Genomic DNA, 26,131 nt, shown 5'->3' with positions numbered 1-26,131 from the left:
CTGATTTTACAGAGCCAGAAAGAAAGCCCTCGTTGTGTTGTGGTCTGTAAATCTGTGGCTTCTGCCTCTCCAATACAGTGGAGAAGCTTAACAGGTATGACTCTCATGGCCTTGAGTGCAGACACCTTCCCCTTCCCGACAGGATATGAGGTGGTATCACATCCCGAAAGAGCATGCATGGCCAGAATGGAACCACATTGGTCACCCTGATTGTCTGCAGTTGCATTTATGCTGAGTACAGTGCCATTACATTTTTCCAACTTGAATTACACTTTCATGCCTAAAGCTGCCAAGGTCGTATTCATGAGGCAATGGAATATTCTGAACCTCTGCCCGCACTTTTCTGACAACCTTGATGACATCATCGTCGTCATTGGAGAGGCCAGTTTATCCTACTAATTTGAGTGATTTACCAATGTACTGTCGAAAGCCAACAATCGTCTGGCATCCTTCAACTCTCAGTACAATAATGGCATCACCATAAAAATCACACAGGTTGGCTAGCATTTGCTTCCAATACAAACTCCCAGAATTAGTTTAAAAAATATCATGTAATTCGACGATGATTGCACTCATGTGGTCTATGACTAAAGTTAGGCAGCTGTCAATTGGTTACCTTCCTGAAAGCATTGTAACACTTGGAGTGATACTGAGGCCTGGCCTATCTAAAGTCTAATGTTTTTTAACTAGATTCCACTTTTTAGGATTTTTACAGTCTTTTTCTTCATAAATAAGACCACAGAACAAGCACTGTTTTGAAAGGCAGAGAGTTGAGAGCGAATGATTCGCTTTCCAGACTGACTCTGACATGAGTCTGACTTGCGTTTGCTCACATTTCTAGAGCGAGAAGTATGAGATCTAGCAAGATTTGTGACATAGCACAGAATCTGATGAAGCACCATCCGTAGCAATATTGTTTGGCAAAGTCATGTATGGTTGTGTCTCCGAGCTCTTAATTAGTATAGTAGCGATTCCTTTGGAATATTTTAAAGTCGCCATCTTTGCCACTGCATGGTGCAAACAGACACTTCTTTCCCGACATTTTGACCTGATCAAACCATCTCTCTTTGTTTTGAAAGTACTTTACCCTAGAGTCGAATGGTTAAATAATCCTCCACAACAACTTCAGAAAGCAGCAATAACACTGAATTTTGACTGTTTTTAATCCTTTCCTTATCAAACCACAAGAATCCGAAGTTTTAAAATAATGGTAACTAATTTTAATGGGATGCACAAAATGGATCTGACTAGAAAATTACAATGTATTGAACAATACTGTCATTATAACTCTGTCCACCTTTTATCTTAATATGAAAACATTAAAATGTCAACATTAAATCCCATGACTGACTTTTGTGCGAATATTAAAGCTACACTGTGTAACTTTTTTTGTCTATTCTTAGCTAAAAACACTTAGTTCTTTCAAAAATATATGTGCTCATTAATGTATATTTACTTCTTTCAAGTAATAAAGTATTCTCGTAAGTTTATAATATGACATTGAAAATACATAAGGTAATGGGATCTAACGGTGGTCGCCATGTTGCCCCTCCATCTTGAAAGTACATTAGCCAAAGAGGGACATACCCGTAAATTCAAGCTTCGCATTTCGCGTTTTAACCGGTTTTAATACTCGATGGCACTGTACAAAATTCTCTGCCTCGCGCATCTGCGCGTCAACTTGTTCAGACTTGTCTGGTGCATGCGCAGAGAGTTTTCATCTCAGCAGCGTTCAGTAACAGAGTTATACGGAGTTTTCCTGGCTTGTTTATTCCTCAAAAGTCTGTTTTTCTTCGTGTGGTATTTCTGTGCGTTAATAACTCCGTAAGTTATAATAGTTATTGTCATTGTAGATGTGTTTCAGAGTGTGTCATCGCGTAATTCAGTTGATGTCACCTCAGAAGTATTTTTGTGTCAACATACAATAATGCTCACCTATTTGAATAATCATTCAGTTATTTTGTTATCAACAATGTTTATTCGTTTTTAGAAAATATTTGCTTGTAATGTATGTTGATGGAAACATGTATCAGGTCTGATCGGCATATTAACAATTGTTATACAGAGCGCACTGCAGTGCTAACGTTAAAGCGCCGCACACACTTTTGTAACCGGACACCGCTTGTTAGCAGCGGCAGCTCCGCTCCTTTTAATGCAGCTGCATTTAGCGCCTATATATGGTACAATAAGCTCTGGTTTACGGTTACATTATACAAATGTAACTTATAAGTATAGTTATACAGTTCTTAACTGTGTATGTATATTTACCATCCTTATTTGTTCTCTCACAGAAACCACATTTATGTACATATCCACGCAAACCTGTTTATGCCTTGCAATTGGATGACTGAATAAACATTACTATCATCAAAGTTCACTCTGGATTAGCTGCAGTTCTTTCTAGCCGAATAATTAGGCCAGTTGAGTTCCAACCATCCCACTGCGCACACAATATCCCACAGGCACCGTGTCGAATGTGGACGAGGTCGAACTGGAAGCCATGTTAATCTTGGACTAAATCGGCCACCGTAGGAGTTAAAACGAAATCGGAATTGAGAGGAACAGAAACTAAAATTCTCTGGATGGTCATATACCTTTTCACCACTAGATGGGGGAAAATATCACACAGTGTAGCTTTAAGGCGATTATAAGAAAAAAATATTTGCAAGGTGAATTTCAACTTTAAAACTATAGACTATATGCTCCCTTGCTTTATAACATACTTATTACAACAACAGATAGCTGCAACAGCTTATTTGCATAAAAACATTACCTGAACTCAAGAAATGTAAACAATTGTAGGTTATCAACATTCACATCAAAGAGCAAGAGCTCTTGTGATTCTGAAATGTGAGATCATTGTGTTTACCATGAAAATAACCTAAAATTGTGTCCGAAATTAATAGAAACAATTACTAAATGTATCCAAATTTGTTATAGAATTACCATTTGTCTGAAAGTGCCAGAAATGAAATCAGCATCCTCTAAAACATCTAAAACCACTCACATATTCCATAAATTGGCCATACCGTGCGAAATATGCGGTCAAAATGGACGATTAAGCTAATAATGCTAATTATGCAAATTGCTCAACATATGCAAATTAGCATCCAGCAGTTTCTGTATGCTGGGGACCCATACTTCACATTTCTACAATAAAACTTTGGTGTACTCAACATTTCCGGGTTCACAATGGGGCTCTATGGGCTGGCTACTAGACTAATAGTAAATTTGGAGTCTCTAACTCAATCCCTCTAGCACCACCACCTGTCCAAAGTTTCACTCATGTTTATGCTAATAACTTTTGAGCCCTAAGGGCTAGAAACAAAATTAAGTTTCCTTTGATTCCTTGGGTCAAGACGATTTAATTGCACCCTATGACATTATTTTCCATCATGAAAATCTTCCCGCCATTTTGAATTGTCCGAAAAAACAACTTTTTCAAACTCCCCCTAGGCCGTTGCTCCGATTGTCACGGAAATTGAACCAGATCATCTTAAGACCCTTCCGACAATTCAAGTCGATTGGTCAATCCGTTCACAAACAACGTGCAAACATATTTTATGTAGCGGTTGTGAAAATACACTTACGGTTATCTCCGCAATGCTTTATCGTATTCAAACCAAACTTGGTACATGTAATCACAAGCATGACCTGAGGCAACATGCACAGTTTCGCAATTTGACCATATCAGCCATTTTGAATTATGTGCTAAAAGGCTGTATTTTATGAAAACATGAACGCAGTGTTACAAAATTCGGTATGGGTCATCACCACAATTCCCTGAAGGTTTCTGAGAAGTTTCGAAATAGCGCCATCTAGTGGTGATTTTTTTTCAAACGCTTATAACTTTGGGTGTGGTTGACTTATGAATCATTGCCGAGTCCAACGATACCAGACTTGCCGGCTTTCGGCCTATGGTTTGTGCAGCGTTGTAATTTAGCGCTTAAAAAAAAATATATTAGTCCGATGGAGACGAAACCAGTGTCAGAAGTTCAAAAACATAGGTCGATAGCTATTAGCTAATGCCTAAATGTCAAAATATTGATAGATATTTGATAGTAAAATCCAATCAAAGTCAGGTGTCTTGTATACGTGTACATGTTTTTTCATTTAAATGTCTAGAACTCCAAAACGAAATGAGATATTTTCACCAAAATTGACACACACATGTACGGGGTCCCTCCGAGGACACACCGAAAATGGTGGGATTTTGCCTCTTGGTGGCGCTATAATAGAACAAAACATGAAATTCCCATTGACTACAATGTAGTATTATGATATAAAATGCTAAAGCTATACTTTACGAATGCATTAGCGTATCGTTGCGAAACTCGGTATGTGTCTTCTGCAGGAGGTACTCAAATGGTACTCAAAAGGTTTTGAGCACCATTTGGTCCATACTTATAATGAAATTTACAAATATGCTAATAATGTTTGACTAGATTAGCCTAATGTAATGAAACTGGTCTCAATAGATTTCCTGGGTCACGCCGAGAACTTCGATACCACGTTTGCCATATTTGGTCGAAGTTGCTGTCAGCCATCTTAATTGGTTTTCAAAACCTACTTTTTCGAACTCCACCTAGACCGTTTATCCGATGTCTCATCTTCAGACCATGCTGACAAAAAGTTATGCATTTCGTTTTGATTGACGAAACCGTTTTCGTATACCGCAGCAACAAATTTGAGGCATGATGACAAAAGGACTATTGAGGCTGTAACTCTGCAATGCTTTGGCATATTGACACCAAACTTTGCATGTGTCATTGTTACCGCAATCGGACTACACAACATCAGTTTCGTAACAGTGCCACCTATTGGTCGAAAGTGATAAACCATTAAATCAAATTACTAGTGATTGTAATTGATTTTTCAGCCTTTTTGCCTAAAATCATCTTAAAATGTGTTTAATTGCTCATTGCTGCAGTTGGTCTGACACTCCCAGCCATTTTGGCATGTCTTATCTTCTTCTTTGCACTTGGCCCTGATAATGGCTGCTTGCAGCTATATTTTGAAAATTGAAATTTTGTTTGGTCCATCATTTATTCCATTGTTTAATATCTTACATTACATATACACACACACAAAACATATTTTGAATAGTTCATTATGTGTTATTAGATTCAGAAGAGTTTCAACAAGCAAATGGCTCTCATTCGGTGGAATGGCACATTAATGTTACTATAACTACTTAAACGACCAAAATATGCTTTTTACCTTCACTGATAACCACCATAATTAGCAGTGAAATCATCACAAAACTCATATTACATTTTTGAATCACAGATCAGATAATTTTACGGATCACCAAAAAATTCCGTCAAATGCTTTCCATTTATTACTCATTATTAAAGACATGTGGACAGTCAGTTAAACATAAGAACAAATACACAAATTACAAGGACAGATAAATACAATAAAACAAAGTTACACATAAAGTAAGGTCTAAGTATTATATTACAGAAATGTCATAATTAAATGTAAAATACTATATTATTATTACAGATCATATGTGATGTGCACACAGAGACTTCTGGGAATGTCCTTTCACTTTTTTTGTCCCCACCATAAAATATGAGGTAATTCATAGTTTTAATAATAATAATAATTTGAAAGTATTTAACAGTAGTATTTTTAATTCATTTTAAGGGGCAATTTCAGTGGCGGGTCCTGTCCGTAAATTTAGGTGGGGCAGATTCAGGGTCTTAGTGCTAGTTTATGATAAACATTTTTTGTAAGCTTCATATTGTAATCGCTGAGCATACGCTGAGGTTGCATTATTCAGCCTGAGGATGGCGATCTAATATTGATTGACAGGTCATCATTTACTCACCCTCATGTCATTCCAAACCTGTACGACTTTTGTTCATCTTCAGAACACAAATTAAGATATTTTGAAATCTGAGTGATTTCTGTCCATCTATTGATAGTTTACATAACTGACACTTTGATGCTTCAAAATGTTCATAAAGAGATCGTTAAACTAATCCATTTGAATTGAGTGGTTTAGTCCATGTTTTCTGAAGAGACACAATCACTCTATATGATGAACAGATGGAGTTTAGGCTTTTATTCACATATAAACATTTATCAGCGAACACAAACAGAAGCTCAAACGTGCTGCGTAACATGAGAATGAACCTCATTGGTTCTTGCTGAAGCTCAAACGTGCTGCGTAACATGAGAATGAACCCCATTGGTTCTTGAGGAAGCTAAAACGTGCTGCGTAACATGAGAATGAACCTCATTGGTTCTTGAGGAAGCTAAAACGTGCTGCGTAACATGAGAATGAACCCCATTGGTTCTTGAGGAAGCTAAAACGTGCTGCGTAACACGAGAATGAACCCCATTGGTTCTTGAGGAAGCTAAAACGTGCTGCGTAACACGAGAATGAACCCCATTGGTTCTTGAGGAAGCTAAAACGTGCTGCGTAACATGAGAATGAACCTCATTGGTTCTTGAGGAAGCTAAAACGTGCTGCGTAACATGAGAATGAACCCCATTGGTTCTTGAGGAAGCTAAAACGTGCTGCGTAACATGAGAATGAACCCCATTGGTTCTTGAGGAAACTCACACGTGCAGGCGTAACACGAGACTGAACCTCATTGGTTCTTGAGGAAGCTCAAACGTGCTGCGTAACACGAGAATGAACCTCATTGGTTCTATGTAACACGAGAATGAACCTCATTGGTTCTTGAGGAAGCTCAAACGTGCTGCATAACAAGAGAATGAACCTCATTGGTTCTTAAAGGAAGCTCAAACATGCTGCGTAACATGAGAATGAACCTCATTGCTTCTTGAGGAAGCTCAAACATGCTGCATAACACGAGAATGAACCTCATTGGTTCTTGAGGAAGCTCAAACGTGCTGCGTAACAAGAGAATGAACCTCATTGGTTCTTGAGGAAGCTCAAACGTGCTGCGTAACAAGAGAATGAACCTCATTGGTTCTTAAAGGAAGCTCAAACATGCTGCGTAACATGAGAATGAACCTCATTGCTTCTTGAGGAAGCTCAAACATGCTGCATAACACGAGAATGAACCTCATTGGTTCTATGTAACATTGGAATGAACCTCATTGGTTCTTGAGGAAGCTCAAACGTGCTGCGTAACACAAGAATTAACCTCATTGGTTCTTGATGAAGCTCAAACGTGCTGCGTAACACGAGAATGAACCTCATTGGTTCTTGAGGAAGCTCAAACATGCTGCGTAACATGAGAATGAACCTCATTGGTTCTTGAGGAAGCTCAAACATGCTGCGTAACACGAGAATGAACCTCATCAGATCATGAGGAAGCTCAAACGTGCTGCGTAATATGAGAATGAACCTCATTGGTTCTTGCTAATGCTCAAATGTGCTGCGTACCACGAGAATGAACCTCATTGGTTCTTGAGGAAGCTCAAATGTGCTGCGTAACACGAGAATTAACCTCATTGGTTCTTGCTGAAGCTCAAACGTGCTGCGTAACACGAGAATTAACCTCATTGGTTCTATGTAACATGAGAATAAACCTCATTGGTTCTTGCTGAAGCTCAAACGTGCTGCGTAACACGCGAATGAACCTCATTGGTTCTAAGTAACATGAGAATGAACCTTATTGGTTCTTGAGAAGCTCAAACGTGCTGCATGACACGAGAAGGAACCTCATTGGTTCTACGTAACACGAGAATGAGCCTCATTGGTTTTTGAGGAAGCTCGAACGTGCTGCGTAACACGACAATGAACCTCATTGGTTCTACGTAACACGAGAATGAGCCTCATTGGTTTTTGAGGAAGCTCGAACGTGCTGCGTAACACGAGAATGAACCTCAATGGTTCTTGCTGAAGCTCAAACGTGCTGCGTAACACGCGAATGAACCTCATTGGTTCTTGCTGAAGCTCAAACGTGCTGCGTAACACGCGAATGAACCTCATTGGTTCTACGTAACACGAGAATGAGCCTCATTGGTTTTTGAGGAAGCTCGAACGTGCTGCGTAACACGAGAATGAACCTCAATGGTTCTTGCTGAAGCTCAAATGTGCTGCGTAACACGAGAATAAACCTCATTGGTTCTTGCTGAAGCTCAAACGTGCTGCGTAACACGCGAATGAACCTCATTGGTTCTAAGTAACATGAGAATGAACCTTATTGGTTCTTGAGAAGCTCAAATGTGCTGCCTAACACGCGAATGAACCTCATTGGTTCTAAGTAACATGAGAATGAACCTTATTGGTTCTTGAGAAGCTCAAATGTGCTGCCTAACACGCGAATGAATCTCATTGGTTCTTGCTGAAGCTCAAACGTGCTGCGTAACACGACAATGAACCTCATTGGTTCTACGTAACACGAGAATGAGCCTCATTGGTTTTTGAGGAAGCTCGAACGTGCTGCGTAACACGAGAATGAACCTCATTGGTTCTTGCTGAAGCTCAAACGTGCTGCGTAACACGAGAATAAACCTCATTGGTTCTTGCTGAAGCTCAAACGTGCTGCGTAACACGCGAATGAACCTCATTGGTTCTAAGTAACATGAGAATGAACCTTATTGGTTCTTGAGAAGCTCAAATGTGCTGCCTAACACGAGAATGAGCCTCATTGGTTCTTAAGGAAGCTCAAACGTGCTGCGTAACATGAGAATGAACCTCAATGGTTCTATGTAACATGATAATTAACCTCATTGGGTCTTGAGGAAGCTCAAACCTGCTGCATAACATGAGAATGAGCCTCATTGGTTCTTAAGGAAGCTCAAACCTGCTGCATAACATGAGAATGAGCCTCATTGGTTCTTAAGGAAGCTCAAATGTGCTGCCTAACACGAGAATGAGCCTCATTGGTTCTTAAGGAAGCTCAAACGTGCTGCGTAACATGAGAATGAACCTCAATGGTTCTATGTAACATGATAATTAACCTCATTGGTTCTTGAGGAAGCTCAGTCGTGCTGCTTAACACGAGAATGAACGTCATTGTTTTGTGAGGAAGCTCAAATGTGCTGCGTAACATGAGAATGAACCTCATTGGTTCCTGAGGAAGCTCAAACATGCTGCGTAACATGAAAATGAACCGCATTGGTTCTTGAGGAAGCTCAAACATGCTGCATAACACGAGAATGAACCTCATTGGTTCTTTGTAACATGAGAATGAGCCTCATTGGTTCTTGAGGAAGCTCAAACGTGCTGCGTAACACGAGCATGAACCTCATTGGTTCTTGAGGAAGCTCAAACATGATGCGTAACACGAGAATGAACCTTTTTGGTTCTTGCTGAAGCTCAAACGTGCTGCGTAACACGAGAATTAACCTCATTGGTTCTATGTAACATGAGAATAAACCTCATTGGTTCTTGCTGAAGCTCAAACGTGCTGCGTAACATGAGAATGAACCTCATTGGTTCTAAGTAACATGACAATGAACCTTATTGGTTCTTGAGGAAGCTCAAAGGTGCTGCGTAACATGAGAATGAACCTCATTGGTTCTTGAGGAAGCTCAAACATGCTGCGTAACATGAGAATGAACCTCATTGGTTCTTGCTGAAGCTCAAACGTGCTGCGTAACATGAGAATGAACCTCATTGGTTCTTGAGGAAGCTCAAACATGCTGCGTAACATGAGAATGAACTTCATTGGTTCTTGCGGAACCTCAAACATGCTGCGTAACATGAGAATGAACCTCATTGGTTCTTGAGGAAGCTCAAACATGCTGCGTAACATGAGAATGAACCTCATTGGTTCTTGAGGAAGCTCAAACATGCTGCGTAACATGAGAATGAACCTCATTGGTTCTTGCTGAAGCTCAAACGTGCTGCGTAACATGAGAATGAACCTCATTGGTTCTTGAGGAAGCTCAAACATGCTGCGTAACATGAGAATGAACTTCATTGGTTCTTGCGGAACCTCAAACATGCTGCGTAACATGAGAATGAACCTCATTGGTTCTTGCTGAAGCTCAAACGTGCTGCGCTACATGAGAATGAACCTCATTGGTTCTTGAGGAAGCTCAAATGTGCTGCGTAACACGAGAATGAACCTCATTGGTTCTTTCTAATGCTCAACTGTGCTGCATAACATGAGAATGAACCTCATCAGTTCTTGAGGAAGCTCAAACGTGCTGCGTGACACGAGAATGAACCTCATCAGATCTTGAGGAAGCTCAAACGTGCTGCGTGACACGAGAATTAACCTCAATGGTTCTATGTAACATGAGAATTAACCTCATTGGTTCTTGAGGAAGCTCAGTCGTGCTGCGTAACACGAGAATGAACCTCATTGGTTATTGAGGAAGCTCAAACATGCTGTGTAACACGAGAATGAACCTCATTGGTTCTATGTGACATGAGAATGAGCCTCATTGGTTCTTGAGGAAGCTCAAACGTGCTGCGTAACACGAGAATGAACCTCATTGGTTCGTGAGGAAGCTCAAACATGCTGCGTAACACGAGAATGAACCTCATTGGTTCTTGAGGAAGCTCAAATGTGCTGCGTAACACGAGAATGAACCTCAATGGTTCTTGAGGAAGCTCAAAGGTGCTGCGTAACATGAGAATGAACCTCATTGGTTCTTGCTGAACCTCAAACGTGCTACGTGACACGAGAATGAACCTCATTGGTTCTTGCGGAACCTCAAACATGCTGCGTAACATGAGAATGAACCTCATTGGTTCTTGCTAATGCACAAATGTGCTGCGTAACACGAGAATGAACCTCATTGGTTCTTGAGGAAGCTAAAACGTGCTGCGCTACATGAGAATGAACCTCATTGGTTCTTGAGGAAGCTCAAACGTGCTGCGTAACATGAGAATGAACCTCATTGGTTCTATGTAACATGAGAATGAGCCTCATTGGTTCTTGAGGAAGCTCAAACGTGCTGCGTAACACGAGAATGAACCTCATTGGTTCGTGAGGAAGCTCAAACGTGCTGCGTAACACGAGAATGAACCTCATTGGTTCTTAAGGAAGCTCAAAGGTGCTGCGTAACATGAGAATGAACCTCATTGGTTCTTGAGGAAGCTCAAATGTGCTGCGTAACATGAGAATGAACCTCATTGGTTCTTAAGGAAGCTCAAACGTGCTGCGTAACATGAGAATGAACCTCATTAGTTCTTGAGGAAGCTCAAACGTGCTGCGTAACACGAGAATGAACCTCATTGGTTCTTGAGGAAGCTCAAACGTGCTGCGCTACATGAGAATGAACCTCATTGGTTCTTGAGGAAACTCAAACATGCTGCGTAACACGAGAATGTACCTCATTGGTAACCTCATTGGTTCTTGAGGAAGCTCAAACGTGCTGCTTAACACAAGAATGAACCTCATTGGTTCTTGAGGAAGCTCAAATGTGCTGCGTAACATGAAAATGAACCTCATTGGTTCTTGAGGAAACTCAAACATGCTGCGTAACATGAGAATAAACCTCATTGGTTCTTGCTGAAGCTCAAACGTGCTGCGTAACACGAGAAGGAACCTCATTGGTTATTGCTAATGCTCAAATGTGCTGCATAACATGACAATGAACCTCATTGGTTCTTGAGAAGCTCAAACGTGCTGCGTAACACGAGAATGAACCTCATTGGTTCTTGAGGAAGCTCAAACGTGCTGCATAACACGAGAATGAACCTCATCAGATCTTGAGGAAGCTCAAACGTGCTGCGCGACACGAGAATGAACCTCATTGGATCTTGAGGAAGCTCAAACCTGCTGCGTAACACGAGAATGAACCTCATTGGTTCTTGCTAATGCTCAAATGTGCTGCGTAACAAGAGAATGAACCTCATTGGTTCTTGAGGAAGCTCAAACGTGTTGCATAACACGAGAATGAACCTCATCAGATCTTGAGGAAGCTCAAACGTGCTGCGTAACATGAGAATGAACCTCATTGGTTCTTAAGGAAGCTCAAACGTGCTGTGTAACATGAGAATGAACTTCATTGGTTCTTGCGGAACCTCAAACATGCTGCGTAACACGAGAATGAACCTCATTGGTTATTGAGAAGCTCAAACGTGCTGCGTAACACTAGAATTAACCTCATTGGTTCTTGCTGAACCTTAAACGTGCTGCATGACACAAGAAGGAACCTCATTGGTTCTTGAGGAAGCTCAAACGTGCTGCATGACACGAGAAGGAACCTCATTGGTTATTGAGAAGCTCAAACGTGCTGCGTAACACTAGAATTAACCTCATTGGTTCTTGCTAATGCTCAAATGTGCTGCGTAACACGAGAATGAGCCTCATTGGTTCTACGAAACACGAGAATGAACCTCATTGGTTCTATGTAACATGAGAATGAACGTCATTGGTTCTTGCTGAAGCGCAAACGTGCTGCGTAACACAAGAATGAACCTCATTGGTTCTTGCTGAAGCGCAAACGTGCTGCGTAACACGAGAATGAACCTCATTGGTTCTTGCTGAAGCGCAAACGTGCTGCGTAACACGAGAATGAACCTCATTGGTTCTTGCTGAAGCTCAAACGTGCTGCGTAACACGAGAATGAACCTCATTGGTTCTTGCTGAAGCTCAAACGTGCTGCGTAACACGAGAATGAACCTCATTGGTTCTTGCACGTGAAGCGAACATTCTTGTGCTTCCGTTTCCCACAACTGATCTTTGAGTTGATGAATAATATCTCAGATTTCATTAAAAATATTTTCCGAAGATGAACGAAAGTCTTAGAGGTTTGGAACGACATCAGGTTGAGTAATTAATGACAGAATTAGCACTTATTGCCTCCGAATGTTATTTTAAAATATTACAACTTGTGGAGAAATTCCAGTGAGGAAAAGAAAGTAATTCATATCCTCAGAAGAAACATAAAACAAACACAACAGAACAGAACTATATCACAGAGGCAACAGAGGCTACTCACATGAGCATGTTTAAACTAAAGGATTTATACTTTCATTCATTTAATACACTACTCCACATAGGAAGAGCAGACATGACAACTAGTTTCTGACCTGATGCACTGACTGATATCATCTTGGTCTGGAGTGAGGTTTACATAAGGAAAATAAGCAGGGCAGATTGAAATCTGCTCCAATGCCTCTCAATTAGAGCGTACTGCAGTTCCATTTCCCCCCACAGATTTACATTGGACGCAGTGTTGTAAATGTGTGTTCACCATGTGTACATTCTCATTGAAGCTTAATGACAGTAAATATTTCAGAACAATTGAAAACATTTAGGTGACGTAGTAGAACGTTTAAAAAAAATTCTGGAAACAATGCCACAATTGCATTTAACTAATGATGTAACCAAAATATAGCCTATATATTTTTATTTTTTTGAAAATACCTACCTGATTTACTACCACAATAAAACCAGATCCAACGTTTCTGGGTTGTTTTATTATCTGTACATTTGAATTAAACATTTCAGAAACGGGAAATAACAAAATACAACCATGGTGCATTAAAACGTTTTGAATGTTATTTGGAAAACGTGTGAAGTATATAATATATATATATATATATATATATATATATATATATATATATATATATATATATATATATATATATATATATATATATATATATATATATATATATATATATTTGGGCTGTCATATGTCAAATAATCCCATCCACAATAAAAGATTGTTTACATAATGTGTGTGTACTGTGTATAATTATTATGTATATATAAATACACACACATGCATGTATTTATTTAAGAAATATTTGCATGTATATACTGTATATATCATTTCTTATATATATATTTTTTTTTTTATTAATAAAAAATTGGTTTAAATCATATACATAATAGTTATACACATGTACACACACTCACACACATTTTGAATGTTATTTGTAAAACGTGTCAAGTATACATTATATATATATATATATATATATATATATATATATATATATATATATATATATATATATATATATATATATATATATAATTTATTTATTTTTATAAAAAATTTGTTTAAATTATATACATAATAATTATACTCATATACACACACACATTATGTAAGCACAAACTTTTATTTTGGATGTGATTAATCACGATTAATTTTTACCCAGCACTAATATTTATGTATATATATATATATATATATATATATATATATATATATATATATATATATATATATATACCTGCAAATAATTCTTAAATATATACATGTATGTGTGTATTCAAATATACATAATAATTATACACAGTACACACACATATAATTATGTAAAAACAGGTTTATTTTGGATGCAATTAATCATTTGACACCCCTAATATATATATATATATATATATATATATATATATATATATATATATATATATATATATATATATATATATATATATATATATATATAAAATTCAGTTTTGCATTTTGAATGGACTTGCTAATGAGTACATATTTTCTGAGGTAGCGATGCAACACTTTAAAAAACAAATTTAGAAATATTATATTAAGAAAAAAATATGAACTACTAAAATATTAAATATCCTGTTGTTTCTTAATATCTAAGAAACAACAGGAGAACTACGGGGTTATAGTTATTCAGATTACATAAGAAATACAAAAACACAACACTAAAGTGTCATATTTGATCTATATGCTTTACTGACGCGAGGTGACGTGCTAATAACGTCACCACAACGTTTCCGCAACGGTGTGAAATTGCATATTTATTACATTGAAAAACCTTATGCCATCTGTCATATTAAGAAGCCTACATTTGATAAAAACGTATTAAGGAAGAAAAAAAAACAACTCTTTGTTTTTAATGTAGTTCTGGTAACCGGTATGACAAGTTGTTTGACAGAACATAAAAGTTTAACACCAAGAGTTCGCGCAACCCCACGCACGGGCGAGCTGTCGCTGGTTTTGTGTGCAGCCACTGCGCAAAAGCCCCGTTAGTGTTAGTGCCTACCTGTGTTCTGCAGAGAGAGTCTTCTCTTCTGGATGTTCACTGATCTCTCCTGCGAGGTGTCATGAGCGCCGCTGGAATCAGTCGCGTGTGTTTGCCGCACCGCCAAAAACAATATAAACCCTCCTATGGTCAGTAGCACACGCATGTCTCGTGAGGACGATGATAACGCTGTCTAAACCTGCGAATCTCCTCGGATCACTGTAGCATTACTATAGAGAATGAAGCGCACGCGGTGGAGGGAGCAGCGCCGACGCGAAGTGAGGTGGTGGGGGGGGGGGGGGTGGATGCTGCCTGTATTTCCTCCAACTCATGTCAGTTTGGATGAAGGAGGTGAGCAGGTGCTGACCAATCACAGACACCGGCTAGACGACAGCACCGGGTGTCCATTCGAAGTTCATTCAGCATGTATAGGTGACACCGGGGCTAGTTGTCACAGGGGTTAGTTATCTCACTAGATATAAAGTTTGAGTCAAAAGACTGATTTCATTTGTTTCTTTTTTTTTTTATTTAATTATAAGAACCCCCATAGCTACAACCGTATTTTGGACATAGTTGTTCAAGTATGTTAGGACGGGGCATGTTGTCACATGGTCTATGGGCTAAATATTGTCATTTTATTAGTGCTGGGGAAAAATGAATCGTGATTAATCCCATCCAAAATAAAAGTTTGTGTTTACATAATATTCAATAATAATATTTAAGGAAAAACAATTAAGATCAATTATACAGTAGGCCTATATGCAAATATTTCTTAAATATAGACATGCATGTGTGTGTAATTATATATAGATAATAATTATACACAGTACACACACATATATTTTGTAAACATAACATTTTATTTTGCAATTTCTGCTGACCAAACCATTGCCTTTTGGATGTTTCCTTTTCCGTCTTTTACTGTTTTGATTATTTGTTACTTTTGCGTTTCCCTTTTTAGTGTTTACATTTTCCTGAAAGGACATTAAATAGTCTAAGGGGGTCAGTGAAAAAGTTCAACAAAAAATCTAAAACATTTAATAATGCAAATAGTTAATAAAACCAAATTATATTATTGTTATTATTATTAATACATTTACAGAATTTGACAATACTGTTTTATTCTGATTTCTAAAGACTGGTCTGTACTAATGAGATTAATGTCAGTTACTTAAACCGTGTTTCCACCGCGGGAACTTTCCCCAGGAACGAGGAAACTTTGGGGTGGTACTCTGTGGGTTTCGACCGCAGGGACCAGAGTCTAAGGCTATGTCTACATTGATCTGGATACATTTGAAAATGGTGTTTTCATTTTAAAACGCTCTCTGTCCACACTAGCGTTATCAAGCGTTTTCCAAAAGTTTCTTGTCCACACTGAAACGTCTGAAAACGCTAAATGCACCTTACTGTGCTTGTGTTAAACCTCATAAAAGTCAGTCTAAATCATTTTACTAAGAAACATATCTCACCTTTCACTGATGCATCCAGGTCGCACTCACTCACCATTATATGTTTGGTCTAAAACGCAACTGCTGTCATGTTTTGCCACAGGACAGCAATTGCGAGTCAATTTTGAGTCATCTTTGCAGGATTGTGATATGAAGAGTGCGCAAAGTATCATATTTTATACATAGCACATAACAGGCACAATATAGCGGTATAAACATGAATACCTATTGGTGCAATATGCGTCACATGACTAAACATGCGTCATTGTTTTCACAGTCCACACTACAACGCAAAGACAGCGTTTTCAAATTTATCCGCTTTGGAGAGTGTTTTCAAAAAGCTACGTTTTCATTGACTTAAAACACCGTCTCACTGTGAGTTCACACCAGATGCAACTTGCGCAAATAAATTGCGCTATTCGCGCGTAGCTGGACGCTTGAACATTTTTGAGTTTACTCGCTTCATTCGTGCGTGACATTAACTTCACAACAGATGCGAATTCGCGTCATGGAAGGGGCTTCTGCCAGGCAGCTCCAGTCTCGTTGTGAAATGGCTGACATGGATTGTTTTAAAATACGGCGAATAAGCTCGATTTGTCGTCTTAAGCTAGCTTGTAGTCTCATATGTATAGCTCAAATTGAGTAAAGAGCGTTTTTTACAACTTACCAGACTGTCCGACCTCCTCACTCACTTTCTTCCAAGCAAGATCCTTTTTATTCCTGTTTCTATAAAGTACGAAGATGTATCGTACAGCTCCGGGTATCCACATATGATTTTGTTGTCACTACTAGAGCAAGCTCCTGATTGGTTAACGCGGTGCGAATATCCGCCAAAGTTAAAATTTTTCAACTTGCGTGATTCGCGCCTTCAAATGCTCAATTCGTATGAAAACGTATTAGTGTGGACATGGCCTAAATGAAGTTCTGGGTAAAAATGTCCCCCTTAAAACGTCCCTGCTTGCGAGGTAGTAAAGTTCAGGAACTTTCGGGGGTGGGACTTGGGCACTGAACATGCTGATTGGTTGAGTTTAGGCAGCATTTCATTTCAACCACCATTTTTAAAAGTCTGTGTGGTGCATGCAGAAAGAGTTGTTTTCTATTGAAATCAACAATAAAGTTTTAAAAAATACGACAGATGGACGACGACAGGGTTCAGGCTTTATTAAGCTTATGGACGAAATCCAGCGGGAACTGGATAGTCACGCAAAGTCCTATGTCAGTTCTCGGAAGCCACTTTAGACCAGGGCCGGCCCTGACCAATTTGCTGCCCTAGGCAAGATTTTACTTGGTGCCCCTTTTGTATCAAGTTGTGGAAACACTACTACTGTTTTATTTTTGTAATGCATTGATGTTTTTTAAAAAAAAATGTATTGTTGTTTTATATGATGTCCAGTCCTTTCTACCCCGTCATTATGTTCATGATATTATTATTATAAATTTTTTTAAAGGCTGATGATAGTTAAACTATACAAAAATAGCATCTACAGCCTAAACACAAATAGCAAGAGTGCATCTGGCATTCATGCACAAACTATTCATTGAGAACTATACATTTTAAATTTGCCATATGTCCCCTTAAAACTGCACAACTGTAGAATAAAAACATTAGGCTATTAAAAAAGTGATATTACATGCGTTTTAAAAAACAGATATGATTTTTTTGGACAAAATCACACTGTCATGTGGCCTCTGGAGAACCCAGAACGACTGCTTGCATACAGTTTAAGGTAAAACTGGAATTATTTAGCGAACATTAGTTTTTTACCTCTATGCAATATAAAAGCAATATTAAATAAACTGTTCATTCATTAGCCTATACATCACTTTACCTCTGTCTTTACACTGCAAAAAATGCTCTTCTTATTTAGTATTTTTCTTCTTGTTTCCAGTCCAAACATCTAAAAATTATTAAATCAAGATGCATTTTAAGTAAAATGACATATGATATATTTTCCTTGTTTTCTGGGGGGGGGGGGGGGGGGGGAATCTAAATTAAGTGAGTTTTTGATTATCTTTAAAAATTATCTTATTTCTGTTTGGGACAGAAACACGATTTCAATCAGAAACTAGATTATTTTTCTCATCCCATTGGCAGATAATTTAGCTTGTTTTAAGCATAAACTCACTTAAGAAAAAAATATAATTTTACTTATCTAGTAAATGCATCTTGATTTAAGAATTTTTAAATATTTAGACTAGAAACAAGACAAAAATACTAAATAAGAAGAGCAGTGTATCCCTTATCTTCCCTGCATCAGAGGTTTCTGTCTTTTATGACACAACAATTCGGCAACTTTCACTGAGTCTACACCTTGAGCGAGCGACCAAGCACCCTAAAAAATGAAAGCAATCCTGTCTACATTAGATGCGGCGAGAGGCGACGCGACACAACAAATTCCCCCCAACGTTAAACTGATCGCGCGTTATACAGGGAGTGCAGAATTATTAGGCACGTTGATTTTCTGATCATATTTTTTTTCCAGGCACATTTGACCAATTCCAAACCACAGTAATCCTAATAACTACTATTGATTTAGTATTTAATAATGTATAAGTGATATATAATTGTTCATGAAGGCTGGAAATGAAAATCACCTTATATTCAGGTGTGCAGAATTATTAGGCATGTTTTCTTTTACAGATAAATTGAGCCAAAAAAGAGATTTAACTCAGACTGAAAAGTCAAAAAGTATTAAATGCCCATGAGAAGGATGCAATACTAATGCAATACTAGACATTGCAGTTAAGGCGTGACCATTGGACAGTGAAATGCTCGTTGGGTCAGCAGGATCTGACAAAAACAGGTGGTGAAGAAAAGACACCTGTTAACTGCAAAAGAATTAAGAATTAAGGTGAAGAATTAAGGGTGAAACCATCAGGAACCCTTTAGTCTCCAGCGCCACCATTTTCCAGAGCTGCAACCTACCTGGAGTCTCCAGAAGTGCAAGGTGTCAGGATCTCAGAGACTTCAGTTAGGTAAAGAATCCTAAAAAATGACCCCCACTAAATAAGAATCACAAGCTGAAATGTTGTAAAATACATGAAGAAGGTTTTTTTATAGGCTTTATGGACAGATAGGTTGAGAATGACTCTTGAAGGACCAGCACCACATCCTCTAGTACCACTGTTTGAAGAATTCATCTTCCAGAATCTGGCAGTACGTTTTGGGAGTTCATTTTTAGTCCATCTCTGCAAAACGGACTTCAGGATGGACTAAAATGAACTCCCAAAACGTACTGCCAGATTGAACTCCGTTGAACTCCGGTCCTGGAGAGCCACTGTCCTGCAGAGTTTCGACCCTAATCAAACACACCTGGACAAGTTAGTCAAGGTCTTAAGGGTTACTAGGAAGATACAGGCAGGTGAGTTTTATCAGGGTTGGAGCTGAACTTTGCAGGACTGAGGCTCTCCAGGACCGGAGTTCGCCACCCCTTGTCTAGTTAAATAAAGAAATTGCAGTTTGGAAAGCCACACCATCACCTGATAGAACACTGAACCTCAAAAAAAAAGGATTATAAAAACAGCTATGGATCTATGGATATACCTGCAGTTCGCCTTCTGACTTTTAGTTTGTTTTCATTCATCACGTGTATTCCTTTGTTTGAGTTTTCATGGACACTTATCCTCATTACAGCTGTTCATCATTTAGTTAATCACTATGTGTATATTAGTTCCTCACCTTCACTGTGTATTTGACTCTGCATTTGAACATTATCTACATCTTCATTCCTCATTCATCTGACTGTCTGCATCTGACTAACAAAAGACCTGACCTAAAATATGGATTATGCAGCAAAGTTGGCGGTGATTGCCCAAAAGGGCGTTTTTTTTTGTTTACACAGACAATTTTGTCATTTTGCCGTCACCTGCTCCTATGGCGACAAGACCCTCAAGTCACTGTTTTGGATCGGGGCCAGCTACCACCACCCTGTAGACCTCCCAGAGGACCTCCTCATCATCCGGTGTCTGGAGAGCGTCTGGCCCAGATCCAGGACACTGCCAGACCCAGAGCCCAGCCCACCACCACCACCCTTGACCGCGGAGACTTCATGTAAACCCCCGGCAGATGGAGAGTGACTGCTTGCCACGATGCGTGAGCCAGAGCCTGACTAGGAAGTGACAGCGCCAATCATCACCCCGGAGCCTGTCTCTCAAAGTGCGTCTGACAAGGGGTGTGAGCCAGCGACAGCAGAAACAGAGGGAATACTGGTGGATTTGGACACAGGGGACTGGCTGATGGATTTGAACACAGAGGTACTGCCTCCCACCTGGTATCATCTGTCTGTTCTGAGTCATTGCTGTTTCAGGACAGCACTGAATCTTGTATGGACTGCCAAACATCTGTTTGCTCGTAATCATTTTTGTTTCAAGACAGCAGTAAGACTGTATCATCGACCTGTTGGGAATTGTAATTACCGTTATTGATCTTGTCAAGTTTACCTCTGTCATCTTCATCGCATTGCTCAGCCAGTCCTCCAGCCCCACCTCTGCGGGATGCCTGCAGCCCTTCGTCTTCCCCGGGAACATCATGCTGTGATGTGAAGCCACAGTTTGTGCAACCACCAGCCTCGCTTGAGTGAGAGGATCCTGTGGCTCCACCTTGGCCTGTCGATCAGTCAACTTCACCTAGGCTCCTCCCACCCTCTGCTCCACCAGAGACCCTCGATCTTGTGGCTCCACCAGGTTCCCTCGTCCTACCGGCTGCACTTTGGTCAGTCATCACTCTGCCTACACCACAGACTTACGAGCCTTCCGCGACACTCTGTCCTCCGTCACACCGGCTCCACCTCAGTCCTCGGGCATTCTGATTTCGCCAGTGCTAGCGGTGTCGCTCAATTCCAAAAGCTCTCAGTCTGCGCCCTGGGATCCATTGGCTCTGCTGCCAACTATCACCATCACTTCATCTGCCTCCTAAGCCTCCTCCTCCCTCTCCACACCGCCTTCCAGGGGGGGGGGGGGGGCGTTCTGTCACGATATATCAGTTGTGTTTGTTAGTTTCGTGTTCATGGACTTTTAGTTTGTTTACATTCATCACATGTGCGTATTCCTTTGTTTGCGTTTTCCCGCCACTCATCCATTTCCATTGTCACTAATCTTCACCATGAGTATGTTAGATCCTCACCTTCACTCAGTGTTTGTCCGGTCTCATTTTGCATTTGAACTTTATCCACATCTTCGAGCCTTTTTCATCTGTCTATCTGCACCTGGCTTACACAACTATTGTACATTTTAAATGTAATTGTAAAATCCATAGTTCTTGTCTTGGGAACTGATTGGTCAATACCAGTGGCGGCTGGTCAATAGAGGGCGCTGGGGCGCCGCCCCCATCAAAATTCCAGAAATATACATGGATACAAAAATGATATAAAAGTGAAATAAAAATAAAATGGTTTACTCATACGATGTGCTGGCTGTTAGTAAGAGCCTCAGCATTTAATAAAAACTGGCTTTGATGGGTTAACTATTCTATATGTTCTTCAATATGTTTCATGCTGTTTCATGCGCGAGGGACGCCGGACAAATAGATGTCTATCTGAAGGCCAATTTATACTTCTGCGTCGAGTGCACGCAGAGGGTACGGCGTACCCTACGCATAGACGCTTTGGATACGCCGCACCCTACGCCGTAGCCTGACGCGCACCTCTCCAAAAATGTAACAACGCGTCAATTCTACGCGGACCGCAAGCGCTGTGATTGGTCTGCCAGAACCCTTCCCTCAGGTCAATAAATAAATAAAAAATCTGCGATAGGAGTGTGTGTGTGTGTGTGTCCAGAAATTGGATGATAGTAATTACGTCTGCTATAACACAATATTTTGCAGTCCAGCTATTCTTTATGGTAGTAAATAAATACATAGATCCGCTGAGTATAGTTTATTTATTTTCTCATTAAAACCACGAGCTCCGCATGATTTCACAAACACATTCCAGCGCCAGATCGCCTTATTTAACTTTACTAATCAACAGATGCTTAATTTGTATTAGATACAACAACTCAAGCTGCAAGAAAAGCCGCTCTCTCACTGCTGCTGATATTCCGACATGAATGTACAGATTCTACACAACAAGCTGCTTCTTCTTCGGCTGTTGTCTTGATTACACCAACATGCCCGAGGACACTGCCTACTAGTGTCTGCATGTGTAATTGCACATTGACGCAGACAACAGCGCATAAGTATAATGCTCACGACAGCGTCGGCTACGCGCGTAGCCTACGGCGTACACTACGCCGTACACTCGACGCAGAAGTATAAATTGGCCTTGAGTCTAAAAATATACAGGCAGCATGTGACCTGAAGCTGGTCTCTAATTGGTTTCTTAAAGATCCTCCTCCGGATGTAGGTCGCTGCGTCCCTGGCGAATCAGAATTGGATGCGTGTTATTTTATCCAATCTGATTGGTTCTCGTCACCTGTCATTCAACTTTACGCTCTTGGCCACTAAAGCGGAAGTGCGCGGGCGACATCGTCACTCCGACTCCGCCAAAACCTTATTAGGATGATCCGTTTCGTAGAGATGGCAGCAGTTAAACCAAATTCTTTCTCAAGGCGTTCGTTGGAAGAAAAAAAAGGATCCCGAACTGGACCAACGCGATTTACAAATCCAGCAGCAGCATGCCAGTGACAGGACGCAGCTGCACTCGGAGCTTCACGCGCTTGTCATGATAAACGTAAGTGGCTGGCTGGATGTGTTGTTAGCAATGCCCTTTATTGCTTTCCCTGTCTTTCATTTCTAAGTGTCGGTACTGAAGTTTTGTGGACAACAACGGGGGTAAGAGACCTCAAATATCTAACTGAACAATGCAAACGTCCTGACATTACTGAGAAGACTGACTTTAATCAGAGAGACTTTGAGAAATTTGCTGACCAGAAAGAAAGGAGAGCTAAATGTATGTTCAAGTAGTCAACATGCTAGTCTATTCCTGTTTTCTTTTGTTTTTCCTTTCCTCATTCAATTATATGTGGGAAATTAATGTGTAAAAAGATAAAAGTGAAGACACTGTCTTCTCTTTAATGCTTGAATTTAGTCAACATGCATCTTGATTCTGCCCCCCCCCCCCCCCCCCCCCCCCCCCCCCCCCCCCACTGGTCAATACAATATTCCAACCATGCTAAAAAGCCATGAAATAGTTACAGCTATGACACCTGTTAAGCATAATGTCCAGCTTGCCCTCTCTTATGCAAGATTTAACATTCAAAGTAAACTTTGTTACTACATATATATATATATATTTCAAGAAAAGGTTTATTAATATGTTTCATTCTGTGTTGTGTTACTGTATGTTCATTCACCTTATGAAAAAAAATGCACTTAGTTTGACACACTTAGGCAATATGACCCGTTTTTAATGGTGCTTGAAATGATTTATTACGGATATAAGTTTCATTCAGACAGAGCTGTGGACACTATTAAAATGTTTATGTACTTCCAAGCCTAACCTTTTGTCTTGACTTACTCTGGAGGGGGTCATAACCTACACCCCCCCCCCCCCCCCCCCCCTCCCCTCGTAATTCGCACCCTAGTCATATGATCATACAGTAATGCAGCCTCCAGCTATCAGGTGGCGAGTACACATGTTAAATCTATTAGATGGACCTAATGGGATTTTCACATCCAGCCTCAATTAGTCAGATATATAACCCAACTGTGCTCCAAGATAACCTTCTGAGACTCAGGACAAGGATTTTCCATTTACTTTTTGAGTTATTTCTATTTATTACAAGGCTTTGAGGCTCAAGAAACATATTACAATTATTTTACCATTTAAAATGTATTTATTTTTACTTTTATTATATAATAAAATGTATTTATTATATAATAATTTTACTTATTATATAAAATACTTAATAGTAGTACTATAAGTCCTTCCATTATCATATCACATTAAATCATATAGGACTTTTTAATATTGTCATTGGCCACACACCTAGTGATTTGCTATGAATGAACGTTCTGGCAATTTTTTAGACAGACCATTCCCGGAGATATAAAAAATGATATGACCATTATTGTGGACAAATACAACTAAAAGGTACAGTCAGCACAGAATACAATGAAAATCAATCAATTTACCATCCCATCCTTCTCATTTAGTTTATTTCTGCTGAAACCATATCAGCAAATTAGAAAATACAAATGCAAATACTATTTCAGGTCACATCATTACTTACGACAGAAAAAAATCTTTCTGCAAAGTATTCAATTCAATTCAAGGTTATTTGTATTTGTATAGTTCACAATACATTGTTCCAAAGCAGTGTAACAGACGTAGGCCAGTAAGAGCCTTGTGTGTAAACCTAACTCCCCTGATCTCAAGAGAGTGAAACACACTAGCGGCTGATGCTAGAGGTTGCGTCCTTGTTTTAATGTGCCTGCATCCCACGCTGGAGACCCCGGTTCGAATATCGCTCCGAGTGGGTCGAGTAGGACCGGTTATATTTGGTGCCGTGATCTCAATGTTAGTCAGGTTTAGGGGGGTGAGTGTAACGGACGTAGGCCAGTAAGAGCTGTGCTTGTAAACCTCACTCCCCTGATCTCAAGAGACACACTAGCGGCTGGTGCTAGAGGTTGCGTCCTTGTTGGCATGCCCACCTCCCACGCTGGAGACCCCGGTTCGAATATCGCTCCGAGTGGGTCGAGTAGGACCGGTTACATTTGGTGTCTTGACCCGGATGGGAGTGAGGTTTAGGGGGGTGAGTGTAACAGACATAAACGGACGTGTAAACCTCACTCCCTGGCCTAACACTAGGTTTTGCAGTCTTTAGCATCCTTGTTATTGCGTCCGTCTCCCACGCCGCAGACCCCAGTTCGAATCCTGCTCTGAGCGGGTCACATTTGGTGCCGTTGACCCGGATGTTAGTCAGGTTTAGGGGGGTGAGTGTAACGGACGTAGGCCAGTAAGAGCTGTGCGTGTAAACCTCACTCCCCTGATCTCAAGAGACACACTAGCGACTGGTGCTAGAGGTTGCGTCCTTGTTGGCGTGCCCACCTCCCACGCTGGAGACCCTGGTTTAAATCTTGCTCGAAGGGGGGGAGTGTAGGACCGGTTACATTTGGTGCCGTGACCCGGATGGGAGTGAGTGTAACAGACATAAACGGACGTGTAAACCTCACTCCCCTGGCCTAACACTAGGTTTTGCAGTCTTTAGCATCCTTGTTATCGCGCCCGTCTCCCACGCCGCAGACTCCGGTTCGAATCCCACTCGGAGCAGGTCGAGGAGGACCGGTTACAGCAGCATGCATGTTTCAATGTTACAATCGATGTGTCAAAGTCCATGTCCATATTGCAGTAATACAGGCTACACCTATAAGATATGTTTTTAGTAAATATAATGTATTCAGTTATAAGCAGACTCAATTAACATGTTAGGCAGCTTGTGACGGTAATGATTACAGAAATATCTGACTGTTTTGTATGTTGATACAAGGTCGGCATTGAAAGTATTTCAGTGTAATTTCTCCATGCAATTATTGCTCATTGCAACAGCGCATAAATTGCAGTAATTTTCTCAACTGGACTTTTGCAATGTACCGAAATGCTATTGACAATAAATGATCACATTAAAACAGTCATGCAGTCCGAGAGAACTGAATGCAGTTTTGTGCCGTGAATCAAAATTTACCCCATCAAAGGTAATGCAAAGGGAGTCACCGCGTTGTTTTGCTTAAGGTGTATAACGGATGATCTGTTTACCAAGATCTATTTATTAATTCTGCTGGAGCAGTGGAGGAACACGAGGTGAGAGGCAGATGAATGCTTTCGCTGGGGCCTCTTGCCAAACCAAACATATCCCCTTGGCATCCTTACATTAGTGTCAATGGCTCACATCCATAAAATGT

The 26,131-nt window shown here is 40.0% G+C and overlaps 1 protein-coding gene across 1 annotated transcript in view; it reads right to left on the bottom strand.

Annotated features, from left to right (window-relative positions):
* Positions 1-15,125, bottom strand: part of stc2b (stanniocalcin 2b) — a 28,227-nt gene extending 13,102 nt beyond the window's left edge. Inside the window, exon 1 of the mRNA XM_079835135.1 lies at positions 14,867-15,125. Coding sequence (XP_079691261.1) covers positions 14,867-15,011 — 145 coding nt within the window. The 5' untranslated portion in view covers positions 15,012-15,125. The remainder of the gene's footprint in view (positions 1-14,866) is intronic.
* Positions 15,126-26,131: the final 11,006 nt, after the last annotated feature.

The sequence above is a fragment of the Gobio gobio genome, assembly GCF_949357685.1.
Source record: "Gobio gobio genome assembly, chromosome: 14".
NCBI lineage: Eukaryota > Metazoa > Chordata > Actinopteri > Cypriniformes > Gobionidae > Gobio > Gobio gobio.
Note: the sequence above shows the minus strand (reverse complement) of the source record. Positions and strands in the feature narration are given on the sequence as shown.